Source organism: Pristiophorus japonicus, chromosome 3, assembly GCF_044704955.1.
Source record: "Pristiophorus japonicus isolate sPriJap1 chromosome 3, sPriJap1.hap1, whole genome shotgun sequence".
NCBI lineage: Eukaryota > Metazoa > Chordata > Chondrichthyes > Pristiophoridae > Pristiophorus > Pristiophorus japonicus.
In genome coordinates, this window is record NC_091979.1 from 117,220,044 (window position 1) to 117,245,758 (window position 25,715).

The window sequence follows — 25,715 nt, forward strand, 5'->3', positions numbered from 1 at the left end:
AAATGGAAACAAAGTGCAAAATCTCCACTGCATGCTAATCTTGAGTTTGTAAGGCTCGTAAAATAAGCTAGGTTGATAGAGTGTAATTCTACTATCGTGAAATACTGGGGATGATTTTCACCCTATTTTCCCAGTAGAAATCAGGCAAATGGGCAGTTAAAATCTCCCAGGCCACTTGCTCACCCTGGAGTCGCCAGAAGTTGATCTGGCAGGATTTTCAGCTGCTCCAACGAGTGGAAAATGTTGATAATCTTTAACCCCTTGAGTGGACAAAATAAAGAAAGATTCCAACTCTTCCTACACTGATTATTTTAATACTGACATCTTTCAGCTTGAATCAGAGTTAAATGACTGCAATGGTGATTCACTCCTGTGTTCGTTTCACTCCCATGTCCCTCACAGTCGTGTGTCCCTCACTGTCATGTATGTACATTCTGTTTGTAGCCACCAGATGGCGTCATTGTTGGAGGCCACTGAGCAGCACGCACATGGTGCTGCTCAGGTATAAAAGGCCAGCCATCTTGAGAGTCAGGCACTTTGGGCCTAAATAAAGCAGCACCAAGGTTGTACCTTGCTTAGTTAAACAATACTCCGTTTGAATCTTTATTGCATACATAACATTTGGCGACGAGAATACATGAACCTTTGTTTGCAAAATGAGCACGATTGAATTTTTAGGGCGATTCGTGGAGGAAGAAGATTGAGCAGACTTTGTGAGCCATTTGAACCAGTGCTTCGTGGCCAACAAAATGAAGGGGGTCGACAATGCAGATCTGCACCGGGCCGTATTCCTCACTGTGTGCGGTTCAAAGATTTACGGTCTGATAAAGAATCTACTTATGCCTAGTGATCCAACAGAGAAAACGTACAAGGAGTTGTGTACATTGGTATGGGAGCACTTTAAGTCAGACGACGGCATCATCATCTCGAGATATAGGTTTTATACACACGTTCGATCGGAGGGCTAGAGCGCAGCGGAATTCGTTGCCGACCTGAGGCGTCTAGCGAGACCGTGCAAGTTTGGGACTGTGTTGGCAGACATGCTGCGGGACTTCTTTTGTCATTGGTATCAACCATGAGATGATCCTGCGCAAACTTCTGACGGTGGAGGAGTTAGATTTAAAAAGAACCATCGAGATCGCTCAATCATGTATGACGACGGATAGGAGTCGAAAGCAAATAGCGGTGAAGAACCAAACCTCTGTAAATGCGATTGATTCGGCATTCGGCAGAGCGGCACATGGGAGGGCCTATCCAGCTGCGTTCGCGAAACCTGTGGCTGCCTAAAGTCCGCCAGCGGGAATGTCTCCGTATTGGCATTGTGGAGAAAATTATCGGCACCAGCAGTGCCAATTTAAGCAATATAGTTGCATAGGCTGTCTGAGAGTGGGGCATCTCCAGCGCAAGTGTCCGCAGATGAGCAAGCGAGCTGTGACGCATCACATGGAGGATGAGAGTCAGACTAGCACAGATCCGGATACGCAATCCGAGATGCCAGAGGAGGAAGTGTATGGACTGTACTCCTTCATAACCAAGAGTAAACTAATTTTGATTAATGTGAAGTTTAACGGGATACCAGTATCGATGGAACTGGACACGAGGGCGAGTCAATCGATCATGAACGAGAGGGCATTTTATAAGCTGTGGGATACTAAGATTGTGAGGCCCAGGCTGAGCACTGTTAACGCCAAGCTGCGCATGTACACCAAAGAACTGATAAAGGTGATTGGCAGTGCACAAATTAATGTGTCATATAACGGTGCGGTTCACGAGTTACCGCTGTGGATTGTTCCAGGCAATGGCCCAACGCTGCTCGGCAGGAGCTGGTTGGAGAAAATCAGATGCAACTGGAAAGACATAAAAGCATTGTCATCGGAGGAAGATACATGTGCCCAAGTATTGAGCAAGTTCTCCTCGCTGTTCGAACCGGGTATCGGCAACTTCACGGGAGCCAAGGTGCAGATCCACATGGACTCAGATGTAAGACCCATCCATCATAAAGCTTGGGCAGTGCCGTATATGATGAAGAAAAAGGTCGAAATTGAACTGGACAGACTCCAGCGTGAAGGGATCATATCACCGGTTGAATTTAATGAATGGGCCAGCCCCATTGTTCCTGTGCTAAAAGTGATGGCACAGTCAGAATCTGTGGAGACTACAAGGCTACGATCAACAGGCTTTCGAAACAAGATCAGTACCCGTTACCGAAGGCTGATGACTTGTTTGCGATGCTAGCCAGAGGGAAGTCATTCACAAAACTGGACTTGACGTCGGCCTATATGACACAGGATTTGGTCGAGATGTCGAAGAGACTTACATGCATTAACATGCACAAAGGATAGGTGCCCTTTCGGAATTCGCTCGGCTGCAGCACTATTCCAGAGGAATATGGAAAGTCTACTGAAGTCCGTTCACAGAACCGTCGTGTTCCAAGATGACATTCTGATCACCGGTCGTGACTTCAAGGAAAATGTGAACAACCTGGAAGAGGTTCTACTGGATTTGGATAGAGTGGGACTCAGACTTAAATGCTCGAAGTGCGTCTTCATGGCACTGGAGGTCGAACTCCTTGGGAGGGTACTGGCCTCTCGCTCCTGGTGCTGGCCCTGGTGGCCAGTGGGTGTAGGGCCGATCTTGGGCAGGTTGCCAGTGGTGGTGGCTGTGCTGCCCATTGACCACTGTCCCTGCAGTGGGTCTGCTCCCACTGGGTGTATGTGAGCTTTTCCTGGGGCATCACATTTGTCCCAAAAGCCCAGGCTACATGGTCAGGTAGCCCGCTGGACCTGGGGGTCTCCCACGAGGGGATTCCTCTGGAATTTACATTGTACATGTAGAACCCGGTATCCTTTAACAGTCTACTTTCTGCATGCATGACACATTGGCTCCGATCACAAATAGTCGATTTTACCCTGTTATCTCTCTTCACATTATCACATTTAGCACTTACAACACTCTCTTGTGTATCGGTGTCTCCATACAGGGTTACATTTATCATATTAAAATTTCTAGCATCATCATTTAACAGTACAAACTTGTTGCTAACATCACTTTCACAAGCATTCATTGCATTTTTTTCATTAGTTAATCCGGCATCCCAATTTAATGTTACATTTGCATACCTGCATTCGCTTATTGCACTTTTAACTTTAATGTCCTTGGCATCGCTGTGCCTAGAATGAAACTGTCCCTTTAATTTCTTTGGGTTACCAGTCTCCTTTAAGGGGGCCTTCCAATCCGGTTCGGCCCTCAGTGCCATGTGTTGCTCCTCCAACGCTGCCCCTCGTGGTCTGGTCGTGGCCATTTTGATTCTAGGTTCTTCGCCTTGTGGTGCGGCCACCGTCTTCTCGCTCTCCTCGAGGTAGGCTGTGGTGATCTTTTTCTTCTCAGGTTCGGCCACAGACGTCGGGAATCCACCTTTTTTACCGATCTTCTTCCCTTGGAGTTTTGCCACGTCCCGGAAGGTGAGGTCTGGATGTTCGGGTTGGGTGATCTCGCCACGGTGTTGTGCAGTCGTCGCCGCGCAGTCGAACTGGACAGTAGGATTTCTAGGAGCTGCAATGAATCCAAGTTTGGGGCTGTGTGGGATGTCGATCGCTGGGGCCCGGAGGCCGTCGTCGCTCCAACCGATTTGGACCTGCTTTATCTAACTTCTTCCCATCAGCGTTGGATCATCGCTGGCAACAATCCACAAGGGGAGTTTGTTCATCGCGCCGCCCTGGGACACCTGGACGTCCATGCTGCCAACGACTGGGATGGTGCCTTTGGTATAGGTGAGCAGCTTTTCCTGGATGGGCGACAGTTTTGGTCGTTTGGCAGGATTGTTCCAAAGTTTTTCGAAGGTCATCTGGCTCATCAAAGACTGGCTCGTCCCTGTGTCAATCTCCATCGAAACTGGAACTCCATTATGTCCACTTCCATCTTCCATGGGGAACTCTCGGTAGAGCAGGTATAAATTCCACACTCTTCTTCCAGGGGTTGAGCAGCTTCGTCTTCATCAGTGTTGGAGCCCAGGTGATCAGCCAACTCTTCAGTGATGCGGTGAGTAAAGCTTTTTCTGCACATTCTCTGAAGGTGACCTTTCGCGTTGCAGCCTTTGCAGGTATAGTCTTTGTAGTGGCACTGGTGGGCCCTGTGGTTTCCTCCACAGCACCAGCACGGGGATAGCCGGTTGGCCCCATGTGGCGGACTCAGAGTTGCGGGACTCGGGGCAGCATTTCTGTCTTTGAAAGTAGCCATCCTGTTCACTGCGCTCGTCGGTTTAGAGTCCTGGGTGTGGGTCATCATTCGTTTGGAGTCGCAGACCGAAATCACGAAGGCTGGCTCACTTTGATTGCCTTCTGCAGGGTGACTTTGATTTCTGCCGAGAACAGTTTGTGGAGGAGGCCCTCGTAGCTGATCCCAATAACAAAAATGTCCCTTAGTGCTTCAGTGAGGTGGTCGCCAAAATCACAAGGTGCAGCCAATCTTCTTATATCTGCAGCACACTTAGCAATTTCTTGGCCTTCGGGGCGCCGGTGAGTGTAAAACCAGTGCCTGGCTGTGAGGATGCTTTCTTTGGGTTTCAGTTGTTCTTGTATTAAGGTTACAAGCTCCCCATAGCTCTTGGTTGTTGTCTTCGCTGGGGCTAGCAGGTCCCCGACGAGGCCATGGATAGTGGGCCCACAACTGCTGAGCAGGATGGCCCTGCGCTTGTTCGCCAGCGTGGCCGGTGAGTCCCCATCCAGGTCGTTGGCGATGAAGAAGTGTTCTAACCTTTCCACGAAGGCGTCCCAATCTTCCCCACCAGTGAATTGTTGGAAGTTGCTGAGATTATACATGTTGTGCGTGGAATTCGTGACCTCGTCGCCAGTTATTGTATATGTAGGCACTGTGTTAATGACTTCACGAGGCAGAGTATGGCACTTGAACTGTACAGACTGTAGTCCTTTATTGCAGCTCCTCGAGTCCGGACACCAAGAGGTGTCTTTTATACTGGGTTACCTGCAGTATACAGGTGACCCTTAGGTCTCCAGCAGCAGCACCCTTTGGTGTACAGGTAAGGTTTATACAGGGTGAAGATACATTCTTCAGGTCTAGTGTTACAGTACATTAGTACATCATTGGCATGCATACATAACAGGGACCATAATTAATCTTCCATACTAGGCGGGTCCTGCACTCTGTGGGGGACAGAGTTAAGATTAGTCACATTGTTAAAGAAATACCAGTAATGGGTCATCATGATAATTAAAACTTTGAAAATGACCAAGTCTCTAACCTATGTCCATATATTTTCAATATTACTATGTTTACTTACTTGTTGTACAGAACAATGTCTGGGCGCCAAATGTCAGAAGAAGGCAACCTGATCTTTTTAATTCCACCATAATCAGCTGGTTTCCAGCGAAGCCTTATGTCAATCCATTGCTAAAGAAGAAACAACTTTCAAGTGTCAATTTAATAATCCTTTAAATGTAGCTAGTTAAGAAAAAGTATTACATTTTAGAGACAGTACAAATCTAGCTAAGTATTTAGTAGATATGTTTCACTTATACTAAAATGTAGACCTGAGCAAATAAAAACAATTGTTTTTTCTTGTTACCTGTTTCAGACGCACGTTTGTTTCCACAATTTGATTTACTTCATCCTAATAGAACAATAGGAGAACGTTAGCCATGACTCAAAGTATAATGATATTCTTAAATGTGGATTTCTGGTACATGCACCCTGAAAAGCGTCAGCAGCAGAAGCGGCAGTACTTAAACAGAGCAGGAAAGAAGTCGGCAGCAGAGGCAGCAGATACAATTCCGGCGAATTCCAAAAGAACAGCAAAAGCAAGGAGTGACGTCACAGGACTGCAGGCAGGTGATGGTAGGTGAGTATTAGCATTAGCTAAACAAATTAATATAACTATAAATAATCATGTGAATAAAGACTGTAACTAAGAGAGCGAGAGAAGCAGCTGGAGATAAAGGTCAGCCCAACTTTTAAGACTCTTAGGGCTAGAAATTACGTAGCGCCCTGTTTGGGGCGATAACTTTTGCGGGCGTGCAAAGGTATCGCCGGGCACTACACAATTGAATCTGACGCAAACTTCCGGTTTAGTGCTCTAAGAGGGAAGTGGAGCGCTAACTCAAGCACTAAAAATGAGCAAGAGGGTTGATAGAAGCAAAGCGCTGCACAATGTCCCGTGCAGCGCTGCCGGATTCACAGGCACCTTCCCTCCCTCAATGGGACCGGCCAAAGTTGATGTCATTAGAGGCTAAGGCTGGGAATGGTCGGCAACGGCACCTGTAATCCGCGAAGAGCAGCCCCAAGCACTCTAAGAGAGTGCAGGGCTGATCAATCACGGCCTGGGAAAAATGAAAACACCGCACTACGAGGACATTATTACAGTTTGGCCTACCTGACCACCAATGCCTTTAATTACCACTCCTCAAGGTCACAATGCCTCCTGCAGCTGCCCTTGTTGCTGCCCGGCGATGCTGCAGAGGGCGGAAGCGAATTTTACATCCAGGGCGACAATGGGGCACTGCGCATCAGATGATGTCATGATCTCCGGGACGCAGGAGATCGAGGCAGTAAGTTTCGGTGTCAGTGCTAACTCGCCATGGAGGTTCGCGCTCATCGATAATATCACCGTGCCTGGTCGGTAAACCATTAGCACCCCATTATTGTCCCCCGGAGGCGTTAACGAGAGGCACAAAGGAGACCAATTTCTTCCCCTTAGTCTTAAGTTTATTTCTGTAAGTTAGTAAATAGCTTATTAAATACAGACATGGCAGGGCACCGCAGTCCAGTGGTGGCCACACCTGGAGTATTGTGTACAGTTTTGGTCTCCTAACTTGAGGAAGGACATTCTTGCTATTGAGGGAGTGCAGCGAAGGTTCACCAGATTGATTCCTGGGATGGCGGGACTGACATATCAAGAAAGACTGGATCAACTGGGCTTGTATTCACTGGAGTTCAGAAGAATGAGAGGGGATCTCATAGAAACGTTTAAAATTCTGACGGGTTTAGACAGGTTAGATGCAGGAAGAATGTTCCCAAAGTTGGGGAAGTCCAGAACCAGGGGTCACAGTCTAAGGATAAGGGGTAAGCCATTTAGGACCGAGATGAGGAGAAACTTCTTCACCCAGAGAGTGGTGAACCTGTGGAATTCTCTACCACAGAAAGTTGTTGAGGCCAATTCACTAAATATATTCAAAAAGGAGTTAGATGTAGTCCTTACTACTAGGGGGAATCAAGGGGTATGGCGAGAAAGCAGGAATGGGGTAGTGAAGTTGCATGAACTCATTGAATGGTGGTGCAGGCTCAAAGGGCCGAATGGCCTACTCCTGCACCTATTTTCTATGTTGGAACTCCAGGAAGCTTCCTATGTCCTGTGTTATGTATGTAACTCTTGGCAACCTGTATCACCACCACTGCCAGAGGGCCTATCTGTTGGAGTCCCAAGGGATCCCAGCATCCCTTGGGAGCACTGTATATAAGCAGGTCTCCCACGCTGTACCAGCACTCTGCAGTTTAATTAAAGGAGCTAAGGTCACACTTACTCACTGCATACAGAACTCAGGTTCATCCTTTATTTTGAACGTAACAATTGGCGATGAGGATGGGATCAAGCACGTCACATCTGCCCCGTTCAAGCCCGCATCCAATGGCCAGGCAAAATGGGCAGTTCAAATCATCAAGCAAGGCTCCCTGCATACCCGACTGTCCCGAGTACTGCTCAGCTACCGCACCAGACCCCACTCGCTCACCGGGGTTCCCCCAGCCAAGCTGCTCATGAAAAGGGCGCTCAAAACAAGGCTCTCTCTTGTCCACTCTGATCTCCATGATCACGTCGAGGGCAGGCGGCATCAACAAAGCATGTACCATAATCGCGCAAACTTGTCACACGATATTGAGGTCAATGACCCTGTGTTTGTACTCAATTATGGACATGGTCCCAAATGGCTTGCTGGCACAGTCATAGCCAAAGAAGGGAGTAGGGTGTTTCGGGTCAAATTGGCCAATGGACTAACGTGCAGAAAGCATTTGGACCAAACCAAATTGCGGTTCACTAACAGCTACGAGCAACCCAAAGAGGACACCACCAACTTCGACCCTTCAACACACACACAAGTGGCAACCGGCATCATGGTTGACCACGAAGCCGAACACACCATCCCCAGCAGCCTGGCAAGGCCAGATGCCCAGCAACCCAGTGAAGAATCAACCAACTCACCCACACCTGCATTTGTACCGAGATGATCGACAAGGGAGCGAAAAGCCCCAGATCATCTCACCCTGTAAATAAGTGTACCATTGACTTTGGGAGGGAGTGCTGTTATGTATGTAATCCTTGGCAACCTGTATCACCACCATCACCAGAGGGCCTATCTGTTGGAGTCCCAAGGAATCCCAGCATCCCTTGGGAGCACTGTATATAAGCAGGCCACCCACACTGTACCAGCACTCTGGAGTTTAATTAAAGGAGCTAAGGTCACACTTACTCACTGCATGCAGTACTCAGTTTCATCCTTTATTTTGAACGTAACTGTAAAGTCCTTACTCTACAGTATGAAACCATATGAGGCACATTCTGGGGACAAGGTCACCCTGTGACCTTACCTCTTTATTCACAGGACTCCAAAGATGCTGACCCTGCGTGGGACCTCCTTTTCTATACCTGAGAGATCAGGGAAGGAGTGTCTCCCACAAGTTCACCCCTTGTGGTTAAGGTGTGTATCTAGGTTGAGTGTATACAGTAATACAGTGGTGTTACATTGTGGTTACAGACATGACATCACCTCCCCCCCCAAAGTCTTATTGGGATCATAGGGTTAGTCTTTCAGGTGGTCTACGCTCCCTTGTGGAGCGCCGCAGTTGGGGCTCTGGTTGTTGGACACTGATGTGAGTGTCTGTCACCTGTGGTGATTCCTGCCTGTCCGGGCTGACCGCAGGGACTGTGCATTCTTCTGATTGCTCTTGTTGCTCGTTCACTGGCGGTGTTGTGAGCTCCATCTCATGGTCTTCTTCAGGTTCCTCTGTGTCATTGCTGAACCTTTTTTCTACTTGGTCCAGATGTTTACGGCATATCTGATCATTGTTGAGTTTTACCGCGATGACCCAATTCCCCTCTTTGTCAATTACAGTGCCCTCAAGCCATTTGGACCCCATGGCGTGTGAGGACGAATACAGGATCATTTATTTCTACACATCTCCCCCTCGAATTACGGTCATGGTACTTGTTTTGTGACTTGCACTTGCCCTCAACTATGTCGGACAGGACTGGGTGAATGAGGGACAACCAAGTTTTGAGTGTCCGTTTCATTAGTAGCTGTGCGGGCGGGACCCCCGTGAGCGAGTGCGGTCGGGATCTATAGGCCAGAAGGAGACGCGATAGGCAGCATTGTAGGGAGGGTCCTTGAATCCTGAGCATACCTTGCTTAATGATTTGGACCGCACGTTCCGCCTGGCCATTGGAGGCCAGCTTGAACGGCGCAGTCTTGACGTGGTTGATGCCATTACCCGACATAAACTCTCGGAATTCGTAGCTTGTGAAGCATGGGCCATTATCGCTAACCAGGATGACCGGCAAGCCATGGATTGCAAAGATCGCACGTAGGCTTTCCACGGTGGTGGATGACGTGCATGAATTCAGAATGATGCACTCGATCCATTTCGAGTACGCATCTACCACAATAAGGAACATCTTTCCCATGAACAGGCCCACGTAGTCAACATGAATGCGTGACCATGGCCTGGTGGGCCAGGGCCATGGGCTGAGCAGGGCCTCCCTGGGGGCATTACCCAGCTGGGCACACATCGTGCACCTGCGAACACAGTGTTCCAGGTCTGAATCAATTCCAGGCCACCAAACGTGTGACCGGGCAATGGCTTTCATCAGCACAATGCCTGTGTGCTCGCTGTGGAGTTCCCTGATGAGTTCTTCACTGCCCTTTTGGGGTATAACTACCTGGCTGCCCCATAGTAGGTAGTCGGCTTGGATGGAGAGCTCATCCATCCGTCTGTGGAACGATCTGACCTCCTCAGGGCATGCTCCGTGTGCGGGCACCCAATCCTCAGTCAGGACACATTTCTTAATCAGGGATAGGAGAGGATCTCTGTTTGTCCAGATTTTGATCTGGCGGGCTGTGATGGGGGAGCCTGCGCTGCCAAAGGCATCGACAGCCATGACCATCTCGGCGCTTTGCTCCGCTGCCCCCTCAGTGGTGGCCAGTGGAATTCTGCTGAGCGCGTCAGCGCAATTTTCAGTGCCGGGCTGGTGCCGGATGGATTAGTCATAAGCAGCCAGCATGAGAGCCCATCGCTGTATGCGAGCTGATGCATTGGCATTGATAGCCTTGCTGTCAGATAACAGGGATGTTAATGGCTTTTGGTTCGTCTCTAATTCAAACTTCCTGCCAAAGAGGTACTGATGCATTTTTTTTACACCATAGACACATGCAAGCGCTTCCTTCTCGACCATCCCATATCCCCGTTCTGCTTGAGAGAGCGACCTGGAGGCATAAGCCACAGGTTGTAGTTGACCCTCAGCATGGCCCTGCTGCAACTCCATAGGACGATGCATCCATGTCAGAACCAATTTTTTACAGGGATCGTACAGGGTCAACAACTTGTTTGAACAAAGTAGGTTTCGCACCCGATCAAAAGCCCGTTCCTGACAGTCCCCCCAAAACCAATCGCAACCCTTACGCAGGAGCACGTGTAGCAGCTCCAACAACGTGCTCATGTTCGGCAGAAAGTTCCCGAAATAGTTCAACAGTCCCAGGAATGAACGCAGCTCCGATGTTTTGCAGGGCCTGGGTGCTCGTTGAATTGCCTCTGTTTTGGATTCGGTGGGCCGAATCCCATCTGCAGCAACCCTCCTGCCCAGAAACTCAACCTCAGGAGCTAAGAACACACATTTAGACTTCTTGAGTCACAGGCCTACCCGGTCCAGTCGGCGTAGCACCTCCTCCAGGTTGTGGAGGTGTTCCTCGGTGTCTCGACCCGTGATGAGGATGTCGTCCCGGAATACGATCGTTCCAGGAATGGATTTAAGGAGGCTTTCCATGTTTCGTTGAAAAATCGTGGCCGCTGATCGAATGCCAAACGGGCACCTGTTATAAACAAACAGTCCCTTGTGCGTGGTGATGGTTGTCAGTAGTTTAGATTAGTCGGCCAATTCCTGGGTCATTTTAGGCTGAAGTGAGGTCCAACTTGGTGAACAGCTTGCCGCCTGCCAGCGTGGCGAAGAGGTCCTCCGCTCTCGGGAGCAGGTATTGATCTTGTAGGGATACCCGATTGATGGTGGCCTTGTTGTAGCTGACAGAACTAGCCGCTTTTAGGACGGGAACGATGGGGCTCGCTCAGTCGCTGAATTCAACAGGCGAGATGATGCCCTCTCTCAACAGCCGGTCCAATTCGCTCTCGATCTTTTCCCGCATCACATACAGCACGGCTCTGGCTTTGTGGTGCACTGGCCTGGCATCCGGGGTGATGTGTATCACTACTTTAGTGCCTTTGAAAGTCCCGACGCCAGGTTGGAATAGTGAATCGAATTGTTGTAGGACTTGTGAGCACGAACTTCGCTCCACAGATGACATTGCGTGAACATCCCCCCATTTCCAGTTCATCTCGGCTAACCAGCTCTTCCCCAACAGTGCGGGACCATTACCCGGGACAATCCAGAGCGGCAGCCGATTCACTAACCCATCATGTGTGACAGCCAACATTGCACTGCCTAGCACCGGAATGATTTCTTTAGTGTAAGTCCGTAATTGTGTCTCAATATGTGCTAATTTGGGTCTACTGGCTTTAAGTGGCCATAGCTTCTCAAATTGCTGAAGGCCCATGAGTGACTGGCTGGCCCCAGTGTCCAGCTCCATAAGTACTGGGATACTGTTTAATAAAACCCTCATCATCATTGGTGGTGTTTTGGTGTATGAACTGTGAATATTTGCCACATGGACCAGCTGAACCTCAGCGTCCATCGATTTGCCCCAAAAGTCATCCTGCCTCAAAGAACCCTCTTCTGGTCCATCTGCCTCATATATTAGTCTGGTTGCAGACTTCCTGCACCTTCGAGCTAAGTGGCCACTGAGATTGCAGTTCCTGCAGACAAACTGTTGAAATCTGCAAGATCTAGCTGAGTGTTTTCCCCCACACCTCCAGCATGAGCTAAAGTTTCCATTGTTGGGAACAAAGGGACTATGGCCAGGCATTCCGCGCTGACTGTCCCTTTGACTGCTCTTAAGTACCCTATTAGTGGGTGTCAATGGCCCCATCCCGGGCCGCATTGTCCACTGTGATGGCGTGAATGTCCGTTCAGCCTGCCATTGTCTCTGTTGAAGTCCTACTCTGGGGTCTATTGCTGCCTGGGGAGTGTCGGACTGCCCCTGCCTGCCTGTGGGGCTCTGAGTCGCATTGATGATGTTGACTCTCTGATCCATCGCCGAATTAGAGGCAGAATTGCGCGCGTATATTATTTTCGTCTCTTCCTCCCCGCCATGAAAGAATGAGCTATCAACGCCGCCGCTTCCAAGGTCAAATCCTTGGTCTCAATTAATTGGCAGAAAATTCCCGCATGACCGATGCCCTCGATAAAGAAGTCTCTTACCATCTTCCTCCTGCAGGTGTCTGTGAACATTACAGAGGCTGGCCAAACACCGGAGGTCCGCTACGAAGTCCGGTATGCTCTATCCTTCACGACGTCGGTTGGTGTAGAATCTGTGTCGGGCCATATGTATGCTATTCGCCGGTTTGAGGTGCTAAGTTCATCAAAGGTTTTGTACGTCAGCTTTTCGGGTGCTCGTATGTCCTTCATGAGCGCGTTAGTCTTTGGTCCGCAGCTGGTCAAAAGATGAGCCCTTCGCTTGTTGGCCGCTGCATCCCCCAGCCATTCTTTTGTAACGAAGCTTTGCTGAAGCCTCTCAACAAAATCGTCCCAGTCTTCCCCAACACAGTACCATTCCTCTGTGCTATCGGTGGCCATTCTCGTGGGTCGTGAATTCCCGTTTCTCGTCGCCAATGTAAAGTCCTTACTCAACAGTATGAAACCACATGAGGCACATTCTGGGGACAAGGTCACTCTGTGACCTTAACTCTTTATTCACAAGACACCAAAGACGCTGACCCTGCATGGGACCTCCCTTTTTTTCCCTGTATGATCAGGTAAGGAGTGTCTCCCACAAGTTCACCCCTTGTGGTCAAGGTGTGCATCTAATTTGAGTGTATACAGTAATCCAGTAGTGTTACATTGTGGTTACATACATGACAGTCACATCCTGGAGAACCACATGTGCAGGGAGTGTCATCGGCTGGAGGAGCTTGAGTTCCGGGTTTCAGAGCTTGAGCAGCAGCTGACGTCACTGCAGTGCTACATGGTAGCACGTTCAGGAGGGGGTCACCCCGCAGCATAAGAGTGTGCAGTCAGAGAGGAAATAAGTGACTGTCAGGCAGACAAGGAGGACCAGGCAGGTAGTGCAGGAGTCTCCTGAATGCATCTCGCTCTCCAACCAGTATTCAGTACTGAACACTTGTGAGGGCGATGGTTGCTCTGAGGAACACAACTAGAGCCAAGTCCACAGCACCATGGGTGGCTCAGCTGTACGGAGGGTGGGGGGGTGGGGGCGTGGGAGGAGGAAGGTTAGGAAGGCAATAGTGGTAGGGAATTCGATAGTTAGGGGGACAGACAGGCGTTTCTGCAGCCGCAGACATGATTCCAGGATGGTAAGTTGTCTCGCTGGTTCTAGGGTCAAAGATGTCACTGAGTGGCTGCAGAACATTCTGAGGGGGGAGCTTGAACAGCCAGAGGTCGTGGTCCATATTGGTACCAATGACATAGGGAGAAAGAGGGATGAGGTCTTGCAGGCATATTTTAGGGAGCTAGGAAAGAGATTAAAAAGCAGGACCTCAAAGGTAGTAATCTCTGGATTACTCCTGGTGCCACGTGCGAGTGAGGATAGAAATAGGAGGATATAGCTGATGATGGCGGGGCTGGAGGGTTGGTGCAGGAGGGACAGCTTCAGATTCCTGGGGCATTGGAGCTGGTTCTGGAGGAGGTGGGACCTGTACAGGCCGGACGGGTTGCACATCAACAGAATCGGTACCAATATCCTCGCGGGGACGTTTGCTAGTGCTATTGGGGAGGGTTTAAACTAAGTTGGCTGGGGGATGGGCACCAGGATGTAGCATTAGAAAGGAGAAACAAAGGGCACAAAGGATTCGGACTGACGGATAGCACTAAAGTAAGAAATAGTAAGGTATTAGGTGGGGTCAGACTGAGGGAGAACACAGGATGGTCTAAGATAGGTTTACAGTGTATGTATGTGAACGCACAAAGTGTAATAAACAAGGTTGATGAGCTGCGGGTGCAAATAGCCACATGGGAATATGATCTCATGGCAATAACAGAGACCTGGCTCAAAAAAGGACAGGATTGGGTATTGTCATATATATATACTCTGTACATACTATGCTGGTACCACTAGAAGGTGCAACTGTGGGAGGCCCAGGCAGCGGCTGTATAAAAGGCTGGGCACCACATTGCTGCTTCACTCTGGGTTACAATAAAGAGCTGAAGGTCACAGCAGCTTAAGCACAGCACTAGGCCTCGTGGAGTTATTCTACAGATAAGGAGAGACATATTAACTGGCGACGAGAACAGATCACAGACTTACACGCAGAGTTGGCTGCCGTTGGTAGTTTAGAAAAGTTTACATCGGATGAAGCCTTTACTCGGGTTTTGCTGACCAGGTATCGCTTCTACACACACCACCTCACCGAGGGCCAGGATTTAGCGGAATATGTCGCAGACCTATGAAGGCTTGTGGAACCGTGCGAATTTGGCGAACTCCTCAACAATGTGTTGCGAGAAGTTTTCGCGAAAGGACTGGACAAGAAGTGGACCATCACCTTAAGCCAGGAGTTCACGACCTCAACGTTGAGATTCTCCCAGAATCAAAACTCACTGGCAAGTACTGTGCAGAAAATAATTGTTGATCAAAGAATTAGTCCGACTCAGAGTTCGGCAAGGGGTGTAAATGTGAATCGTTTAACATACCGGCATTGCGGGGGTAACCATCGGGTCCATCTGTGTCGATTCAGACACTATGTGTGCAAAGGCTGCGGCCAAATGGGCCACCCATAGTTAATGTGCAGAAGAACTGCGACTCAAAATGTGGCAGAGGAGTCGGCAGGAAGTTTCCGATCCTGCAAGGATAATAAAGTACTAGAGAGGCGACTCAGCCCGAGGAATAGTGCACGGGGTGCACACCTTCACTATCAAAAGTCCTCCCATGATGACGAAAGTCAAGATAAATGGCATTCCTGTTTCCATGGAGTTGGACACCGGGGCAAGTCAGTCACTTATGAGCCAGAAGGCATTTAAGAGGCTGTGGGGCAACAAAGAACAAAGACAAAGCTGCGCACTTACACCAAGGAACTGATCCCAGTTATCGTCAGTGCGAACATAAAGGTATCTGATGACGGAGAGATACACGAATTGCCATTGTGGGTTGTACCAGGCAATGGGCCAACGTTGCTTGGCAGAAGCTGGATGGGGACATTCCGTGGAACTTGGAAGACGTCAGAGCACTATCTTCAGTGGACGATGCTTCCTGTGCTCAAGTGCTGAGCAAGTTCCCATCCCTATTTGAACCAGGCATCGGCAACTTCACAGGCGCCAAAGTGTAGATCCACTTGGTCCCCGAGGCACGGTCTGTTCATCACAAGGCTCGAATCGTTCCTTACATGATGAGGGAGAAAGTGGAGATCGAATTGGTCAGACTCCAATGCGAGGGAATCATATCACCAGTCGAATTCAATGAGTGGGCCAGCCCGATTGTTCTGGTACTTAAGAGCGATGGCACGGTCAGAATCTGTGGCGACTACAAGGTAACGATCAACCGAGTTTCATTACAGGACCAGTACACGCTACCCAAAGCCGATGATCTCTTTGCAACATTAGCAGGGGGAACGGCATTCACCAAGCTGGATCTAACCTCCACTTACATGACCCAGGAGCTGGCTGAGCCGTCGAAAAAATGAACATGCATTAACACACACAAAGGACTGTTTTTGTATCGCAGGTGCCCGCTCGGGATCCGCTCGGCTGCAGCCATCTTCCAAAGGAACATGGAGAGTCTGTTGAAATCAGTTCCACGCACCGTTGTATTTCAGGATGACATCCTAATCACTGATCGTGAGAGCACCGAACACCTGCACAACCTGCAAGAGGTTTTAAGTCGACTAAACAGAGTCGGACTCTGATTGAAACAATCCAAGTGTGTCTTCCTGGCGTCAGAGGTAGAATTCCTGGGGAGGAAGAGTGAGGCAGATGGCATCAAGCCCATGGACTCGAAGGCAGAGGCCATCAAGAATGCACCCAGACCACGAAATGTAACAGAGCTGCGCTCGTTCCTGGGACTCCTCAACTATTTTGGTAACTTTCTTCCAGGGTTGAGCACCTTGCTCGAACTGTTGTACAAATTGCTACGCAAGGGAGACAACTGGGTTTGGGGCCAAAATCAAGAGACCACCTTCAAAAAGGCCAGAAACTCGCTGTGTTCGAACAAGTTGCTTGTATTGTATGACCCAAGCAAACATCTAGTTTTAGCATGTGACGCGTCGTCGTATGGTGTCGGGTGTGTTTTACAGCAAGCAAATGTAGCAGGCAAATTCCAATTGGTTGCATTTGCGTCTAGAAGTCTATCCAAGGCCGAAAGAGCCTACAGTATGGTCGAGAAGGAGGCTTTGGCCTGTGTTTATGGGGTAAAAAAAATGCACCAGTATTTGTTCGGACTCAGGTTCGAGTTAGAGATGGACCACAAGCCCCTAATCTCATTGTTTTCGGAAAGCAAAGGCATAAACACCAATGCTTCGTCGCGAATCCAAAGATGGGCACTGACACTATCCGCCTACTATTATATGATCCGCCACAGGCCAGGCACTGAGAACTGCGCCGATGCCCTCAGCCGGCTACCATTGCCCAGCACCGGGGTGGAAATGGCACAGCCTGCAAACCTGTGCCTGGTCATGGACGTCTTCGAAAGCAAAGGGTCACCCGAAATGACCCGCCAGATCAGGACCTGGACCAACCAGGACCCCGTGTTATCTCTTGTAAAAAGTTGCATCCTCAATGGGGGCTGGTCAGCGGTCCCAAGAAAAATACAAGACGAGATAAAGCCATTTCACCGCCGTAAAGACGAAATGTCCATCCAATCGGATTGCCTCTTATGGGGCAACCGCGTCGTCCTGCCAAAAAAAGGCAGGGCAACCTTCATACGCGACCTACACAATGCCCACCCAGGCATAGTCATGATGAAGGCTATCGCCAGGTCCCACATCTGATGGCCCGGCATTGTCTCGGACTTGCAGTCGTGCGTGCACCAGTGTAACACTTGCTCACAATTGAGCAACGCCCCCAGGGAGGCCCCACTTAGTCTGTGATCCTGGCCCTTAAAACCATGGTTCAGGATCCATGTAATTATGCGGGCCCCTTTCTAGGAAAAATGTTCTTCATTGTAGCGGACGCCTACTCTAAGTGGATCGAATGTGTAATAATGGCATCCAACACGTCCACCGCCACCATTGAAAGCCTCAGGGCCATGTTTGCCACCCATAGCTTGCCCAACATTCTGGTCAGCGACAATGGTCCGTGTTTCACCAGCTCAGAATTCAATGAATTCATGACCCGCAATGGCATCAAGCATGTCAAGTCGGCCCGTTTCAAGCCCGCATCCAACGGCCAAGCACAGCAGGCAGTCCAAAACCATAAAGCAGAGCTTGAAATGTGTCACGGAAGGCTCCTTAAAAACCCGCCTATCCCGGGTGCTGATCAATTACAGGACACAACCCCACTCGCTTACCGGGGTCCCCCCTGCGGAGTTACTAATGAAACGTATACTCAAAACCAGGCTCTCCTTAGTCCACCCTGGCCTCAATGATCAGGTGGAAACCAGGTGTTATCGGCAAAACATGTATCACACGACATCAATGTAAACGACCCGGTGTTTGTGCTGAATCATAGTCATGGCCCCAAATGGGTCGCTGGCACAGTTTTAGCCAAGGAGGGGTATAGAATGTTTTTTGTCAAACTGCTTAACAGACAAACGTGCAGAAAGCATTTGGACCAGACCAAATTGCGATTTACAGGTAACCAGGAACTACCGAGAGAGGACTTTACCTTCAGCCATCCACCTACACACACCCAATCAGCAACAGACCTAGCTGCCAACCACAAGGATGGTCCCACCATCTCCAACAGTCCAGTCAGACCAACAGTGCTGCAAGACAGTAGTGGCCCAACCAACTCACCCATGCCAGAAGTGACACTCAGACGATCAACCAGGGAGCGCAGAGTTCCAGATCGCCTCAACCTGTAACTAACTCACATCAAAGACTTTGGGGGGAATGTTGTCATATATGTATACTCTGTACATACTATGCTGGTACCACTTGAGGGTGCATCTATGGGAGGCCCAGGCAGTGGCTGTATAAAAGGCTGGGCACCACATTGCTGCCTCACTCTGGGTTACAATAAAGAGCTGAAGGTTACAGCAGTTCAAGAAAAGGTCTAAAGATAAACCCAGCAACTACAGGCCAGTCAGTTTAACCTCGGTAGTGGGAAAGCTTTTAGAAGCAGTGATCAGGGACAAAATTAATAGTCACTTGGATAGGTGTGGATTAATTAGGGAAAGCCAGCACGGATTTGTTAAAGGCCAACTTGATCGAGTTTTTTGATGAGGTAACAGAGAGAGTTGATGAGGGCAATGCGGTTGATGTGGTGTACATGGATTTCCAAAAGGCATTCGACTAAGTGCCACATAATAGGCTTGCCAGCAAAGTTGAAACCTGTGGAATAAAGGGCCAGTGGCAGCATGGATACGAAACTGGCTAAGTGACAGGAAACAGCGTAGTGGTGAATGGTTGTTTTTTGGATGGGAGGAAGGTATACAGTGGTACAAAAGCAAAATACTGCGGATGCTGGAATCTGAAATAAAATCAGGGCATGCTGGAAATCTCAGCGGGTCAGGCAGCATCTGTGGAGAGAAAAACAGAGTTAACGTTTCAGGTCGACAACCCTTCTTCAGAACTGCCAAATGTTCGAAAAGGTATACAGTGGTGTTCCCTAGGGGTCGGTTCAAGGACCATTGCTTTTCTTGATAGATATTACTGACTTGGATGTGGGTGTACAGGGCACTATTTCAAAAATTGCAGATGACACAAAACTTGAAGTATAGTGAACAGAGAGGGGGATAGTGATAGACTTCAAGAGGACATAGACAGGCTGGTGGAATGTGCGGACACATGGCAGATTCAATTTAGTGCAAAATGATACATATTGGTAGAAAGAATGAAATATAAACTAAAGGGTACAATCCTAAAGGGGGTGCATGAACAGAGAGACCAAGGGGCATATGTGCACAAATCGTTGAAGGTGGCAGGGCAGGTTGAGAAAGCAGTTAAAAAAGCATATGGGATCCTGGGCTTCATGAATAGAGGTATAGAGTACAAAAGCGTGGAAATTATGATGAACCTGTATAAAACACTGGTTCAGCCGCAACTGGAGTACTGTGTCCAATTCTGGGCACCATACTTTAGGAAGGACGTGAAGACCTTACAGAGGGTGCAGAAAAGATTTACGAGAATGACTCCAGGGATGAAGGACTTCAGTTATGTGGATAGACTGGAGAAGCTGGGGTTGTTCTCCTTAGAGCAGAAAAGAGTGAGAGGAGATTTGATAGAGGTGTTCAAAATCATGAGGGATCTGGACAGAATAGATAGAGAGAAACTGTTCCCATTGGCAGAAGGGTCGAGAACCAGAGGACACAGATTTAATTAAAGTGATTGGCAAAAGAACCAAAGGTGACATAATAAAAAACTTTTTTACGCAGCAAGTGGTTAGTATCTAGAATTCACTGCCGGAAAGGGCGGTGGAGGCAGACTCAATTGTGGCTTTCAAAAGGGAATTGGATAAGTACCTGAAGGAAAAGAAATTGCAGAGCTACGGGGAAAGGGCGGGGGAGGGGGGGGCGGGTGGTGGGACAAGCTGAAGTGCTCTTGCAGAGAGCTGGCACAGGCTCGATGGGCTGAATGGCTTTCTTGCATGCTGTAACCATTCTATGATTCTATGATTTTACAACCATCAACATTAAAAAGTGAATTGATAAAAATGATTCCTACACACAATTTTGTAAATATAAGAACATTAATTTCAAATATAAAAGTTATTACATTTTCAAATTATTTATTGAGATGTTACTGTATCCTTTTGCATGTAAATTTCTTGCCACAGCACACAACATCATAGTTACTATTCTGTAGCATTTGGCTATAACATCTCATTCCTAATCCTGTGGTTGATTTTATGTATATATTAATTGTTTCATCTGATTGCAATGACAAAAGTTAATAATTAGACAGAATGCATGCGTGAACTCTGCTATCACCATTTCAAGCACAATATCTTATCAACCAAATTCCCAATGTTCTTGACTGTTCCATCTCTTCATGCACAAATCAAAATATCTACCAGGAGCTTGACAGAAATTATACTGATTTGTGGTGACTTCAAAATAATGAAAAATCCCAATTTTAGAAGAATTTTAAATTTAATTGTGAACTATTGTTCCTCCATTTTTTCCTGTAATTGTAAACAAGTTCCAGAATTTAATTAAAACTTTACGTAAAATTTAAGGTACGGGTCCTTAAATTCCACACCATTTTCTGCATTTCTGGAACTACAATGGGTGCAACACACTTGACCGAACAGAAAATTGGGAGTAAACTATTTAGTTTGGTTTTCCGCCCCATAAGCAAAGCACCTGAATTTCCAAACACGATTTGGCCCTTCATGTGATCTGACTGCCAAACTCCCAGGAATCTAATTTAAATATATTTAAATGAGGGCCAGTGGGGCTCCAGCCCAGAATTTCCTAATTTTCTCTTCATAATGCACTAGGGGCAAGTTAGAGTGAGAAGTATAAGATGTAGCCACTGCCAGGATCAGCTAATGGACATAAAAAGTTTTACACTTGAAGACTGTTGATAGTTTGATGACTGCCACTGGGAATTACTTTTCAGAATTTTTTTTTATTTTGCATTCATCCTGGACAGCCTTGGACTTGCTTCTGTGGGAGACCACCAGGAAATCCTCCCTCCCCCCCGCCAATGTGGAAGCTTCTGAGAAGCAGATTTATAATTCCATATGGAATATATATACATATGGAATATGCCTTTGTATGCCATTATCACGGAGGAGGAGAAGGAGCAGATAGGATGGAGGAAGGGAGAGTGAGGCGGAATTTAAAGAGGATGCACACCACCAGATATTATCAACTCCAAAAAACATGCAGGCAACGTGGGGCCAATGAAAACCTCAGTGAGGAGTTGTGCATTGGAACAGTATGCTTCACCAAAGTAGTGGCAGGGCACTATGCTTGCTACTGCATAGGAACATGCAGCTACTGTTATCACTCTATGAAGATGATCACACTGAACACCACGAAAATGGAACAGGCTCATTTCAGGCAGCCACGGCAAATCTCTCTAATATCGGCCAAACTGCAACAACAACAACAACAACAACAAACGTCCCAAGGCGCTTCACAGGATATTATGAGATAAACAATTTGACACCAAGCTGCATGAAGAGAAATTAGGGCAGGTGACCAAAAGCTTGTTCAAAGAGGTAGGTTTTAAGGAGCGTCTTGAAAGAGGAAAGAGAGGTAGAGAGGTGGAGAGGTTTAGGCAGGGAATTCCAGAGCTTGGGGCCGAGGCAACAGAAGGCACAGCCACCGATGGTTGAGCGATTATGATCAGCGATGCTCAAGAGGGCAGAATTAGAGGGGTGCAGACATCTCAGGGGGTTGTGGGGCTGGAGGAGATTACAGAGATAGGGAGGGGCGAGACCATGGATCGATTTGAAAACAAGGATGAGAATTTTGAAATTGAGGCATTGCTTAACTGGGAGCCGATGTAGGTCAGCGAGCACATGGGTGATGGGTTAGCGGGACTTGATGCGAGTTAGGACACAGGCAGCCGAGTTTTGGATCACCTCTAGTTTACATAGGGTAGAATGGGGGAGGCCAGCCAGGAGTGCGTTGGAATAGTCAAGTCTAAAAGTAACAAAGGCATGGATGAGGGCTTCAGCAGCGGATGAGCTGAGGCAAGGGTGGAGACTGGCGATGTTACGGAGGTGGAAATAGACGGTCTTAGTTATGCTGTGGATATGTGGTCGAAACTTCATTTCAGGGTCAAATATGACACCAAGATTGCGAACAGTCTGGTTCAGCCTCAGACAGAAGTTGCGGAGAGGGATGGAGTCAGAGGCTAGGAAACGGAGTTCGTGGTGGGGACCGAAAACAATGGCTTCGGTCTTCCCAATATTCAATTGGAGAAAATTTCTGCTCATCCAGAACTGGATGTCGTCAAGCAGTCTGAAAATTTAGAGACCAAGGAGGGGTCGAGAGAAGTGGTAGTGAGATAGAGTTGGGTGTCATCAGTGTACATGTGGAAACTGACGCTGTGTTTTCGGATGATGTCGCCAAGGGGCAACATGAAGATAAGAACATAACATAAGAACATAAGAAATAGGAGCAGCAGTAGGCCATGCAGCTCCTCGAGCCTGCTCCACCATTCAATATGACAAAGGCTGATCCAATCATGGACTCAGGTCCACTTCCCTGCCCGCTCCCCAAATCTCCTTAATCCCTTATCGGTTAAGAAACTATTTATCTCTGCATTAAATGTATTCAATATCCCAGCTTCCACAGCTCTCTGAGGCAGCGAATTCCACAGATTTACAACCCTCTGAGAGAAGAAATTCCTCCTCATCTCAGTTTTAAATGAGCAGCCCCTTATTGTAAGATTATGCCCTCTCGTTCTAGTCTCCCTCATCAGTGGAAACATCCTCCTTGCATCCACTTTGTCAAGCCCCCTCATAATTTTACATGTTTCGATAAGATCATCTCTCATTCTTCTGAATTCCAATGAGTAGAGGCCCAACCTTCTCAACGTTTCCTCATAGGTCAACCCCCTCATCTCCGGAATCAACCTAGTGAACCTTCTCTGAACTGCCTCCAAAGCACGTATACCTTTAGTAAATATGGAAACCAAAACTGTACACAGTATTCCAGGTGTGGCCTCACGAATACTCTGTTTAACTGTAGCAAGACTTCCCTGCTTTTATACTCCATCCCCTTTGCAATAAAGGCCAAGATTCCATTGGCCTTTATTGTTTTCAGAATAACGCCACAAGACTATGTTGTAAGCTCAAACAGTTGTGACCTTGGTCTCTTTAATGTAACTCCAAAGTGAGGAAGCAGCATGGTTGATTACCTTTTATACCTGCTTGCCCAGGGTGCACAGGTGACCCTTAGGTCTCCCACAGGTGTGCCCCCTGGTGGCAAGTCTTACCATTGGTGAGGTTTGCATACATAACATCACCCCCCCCCAAAGTCTTATGTACAAGTTATTTACAGGTTGAGGTGATCTGGCACTCTGCGTTCCTGGGTCGATCGCCTGAGTTGAAATCCTGGCATGGGTGAGTTGGTTGGATCATAGCTGCACGGCAGCGCAGCTGGTCTGGTAGGATTGTCGAGTGGGGTGGGTTCATACTCGTGGTCGACAGGAGGTCGATTGCTGGTTGGGTGTGTGTTGGTGGATCATAGATGATAAAGTCTTCTTCAAACTGTTCTTGGTTGTCAGTGAATCTCAGTTTGGTCTGATCCAAGTGCTTTCTGCACGTTTGTCCATTCAACAGTTTAACAACAAACACTCTGTTCCCCTCCTTGGCTGAAACAGTGCCAGCAATCCAATTGGGACTGTGACCGTAGTTGAGAACAAACACAGGATCATTAACCTCAATGTCACGCGATACAGTCGCACGATCGTGTTACACATTATGCCGGTGCCGCCGGGTTTCTACATGATCATTGAGATCCAGGTGGACTAAGGAGAGCCTGGTTCTGAGTGCTCTCTTCATTAACAATTCTGCAGGGGGATCCCCGGTGAGCGAGTGGGGACGCGTCCGATAGCTGAGCAGGACCCGCGATAACTGGGTCTGCGGGGAACCGTCCGTTCCGCGTTTCAAGCTCTGCTTGATGGTTGGACTGCCCATTCTGCTTGACCATTGAATGCGGGCTTAAACAGAGCAGACCTGACATGCTTAATGCCATTGTGGGTCATGAACTCGTTGAATTCCGAGCTGGTGAAACACAGTCCATTGTCACTAACAAGGACGACGGGCAAATCATGGGTGGCGAACATGGTCCTGAGGCTTTCAATGGTGGCAGTGGACGTACGTGATGAAATTATTATACATTCAATCTATTTAGAGTACGTGTCCACTGCTACTAGAAACATCTTTCCTAGAAAAGCGCCAGCAAAATCTACGTGGACCCTGGACCACGGTTTGGAGGGCCATGACCATAGGCTCAGTGGTGCCTCTATGGGTGCGTTACTCAACTGGGAGCAAGTGCTGCATTGGTGTATACATGACTCCAATTCAGAGTCAATGCTGGGCCACCAAACGTGCGACCTGGCGATAGCCTTCATCATGACTATGCCTGGGTGGGTACTGTGTTGATCACGTATAAACATTTCCCTGCTTTTTTTTGGCAAAACCACACGATTTCCCCATAGGAGACAATCCGATTGGATGGACAATTCATCCTTACATCGGTGGAATGGCTTAATTTCATCTTGCATTTCCCCGGGAACCGCCACCCAGCTCCAATTAAGGATGCAGCTTTTTAGTAGTGATAGCACAGGGTCTTGGCTGGTCCAGGTCCTGATCTGGCGAGCCATGTGGGGTGACCCCTTGCTCTCAAAAGCATCCATTACCAGAAGCAAGTCTGCGGGTTGCGCTATTTCCACCCCAGTGGTGGGCAATGGTAGCAAACTGAGGGCGTCAGCGCAGTTCTCAGTGCCTGATCTGTGGCGGATTACATAGTCATATGCAGACAATGTTAGTGCCCATCTTTGAATGTGGGACGAAGCATTGGTGTTGTTACCTTTGCTTTCTGAGAGCAGTGAACTAAGCGGTTTGTGATCCCTGTGGCAGCCCACTAGTTACTGGTTGCCAACCAGAGAATGAACCATTTTTTCTGACTCTGTTCTCTGTTAGTTAGCCAATCCTCTATCCATGCTAATATATTACCCCCAACCCCGTGACCTTTTATCTTGTGCAGTAACCTTTTATGTGGCACCTTGTCAAATGCCTTCTGGAAGTCCAAATATACCACATCCACTGTTTCCCCTTTATCCACCTTGTCTGTTACATCCTCAAAGAATTCCAGAAAATTTGGCAAACATGACTTCCCCTTCATAAATCCATGCTGACTCTGCCTGACTGAATTATGCTTTTCCAAATGTCCTGCTACTGCTTCTTTAATAATGGACTCCAACATTTTCCCAACCAACTATAGATGTTAGGCTAACTGGTCTATAGTTTCCTACTTTTTGTCTGCCTCCTTTTTTAAATAGGCGAGTTACATTTTCAGTTTTCCGATCTGCTGGGACCTCCCCAGAATCCAGGGAATTTTGGTAAATTACAACCAATCCTTGCTGCTACTTCTCTTAAGACCCGAGGATGCAAGCCATCAGGTCCAAGGGATTTGTCTGCCTTTAGTCCCATTATCTTACTGAGTACCATCTCATTAGTGATTGTGATTGTGTTAAGTTCCTCCCCCCACCCCGCCCCCACCCCCATAGCCCTTTGACTATCCACTGTTGGGATATTG

General features: G+C 48.1%; 1 protein-coding gene across 1 annotated transcript in view; it reads right to left on the reverse strand.

Moving 5' to 3' along the window:
• chrna1 (cholinergic receptor, nicotinic, alpha 1 (muscle)) overlaps positions 1–25,715 on the reverse strand; it is a 63,132-nt gene that overhangs the window by 24,657 nt on the left and 12,760 nt on the right. Inside the window, exons 3-4 of the mRNA XM_070874714.1 lie at positions 5,582–5,626; positions 5,297–5,406 (exon numbers count right to left, since the gene is read on the reverse strand). Coding sequence (XP_070730815.1) covers positions 5,297–5,406; positions 5,582–5,626 — 155 coding nt within the window. The remainder of the gene's footprint in view (positions 1–5,296; positions 5,407–5,581; positions 5,627–25,715) is intronic.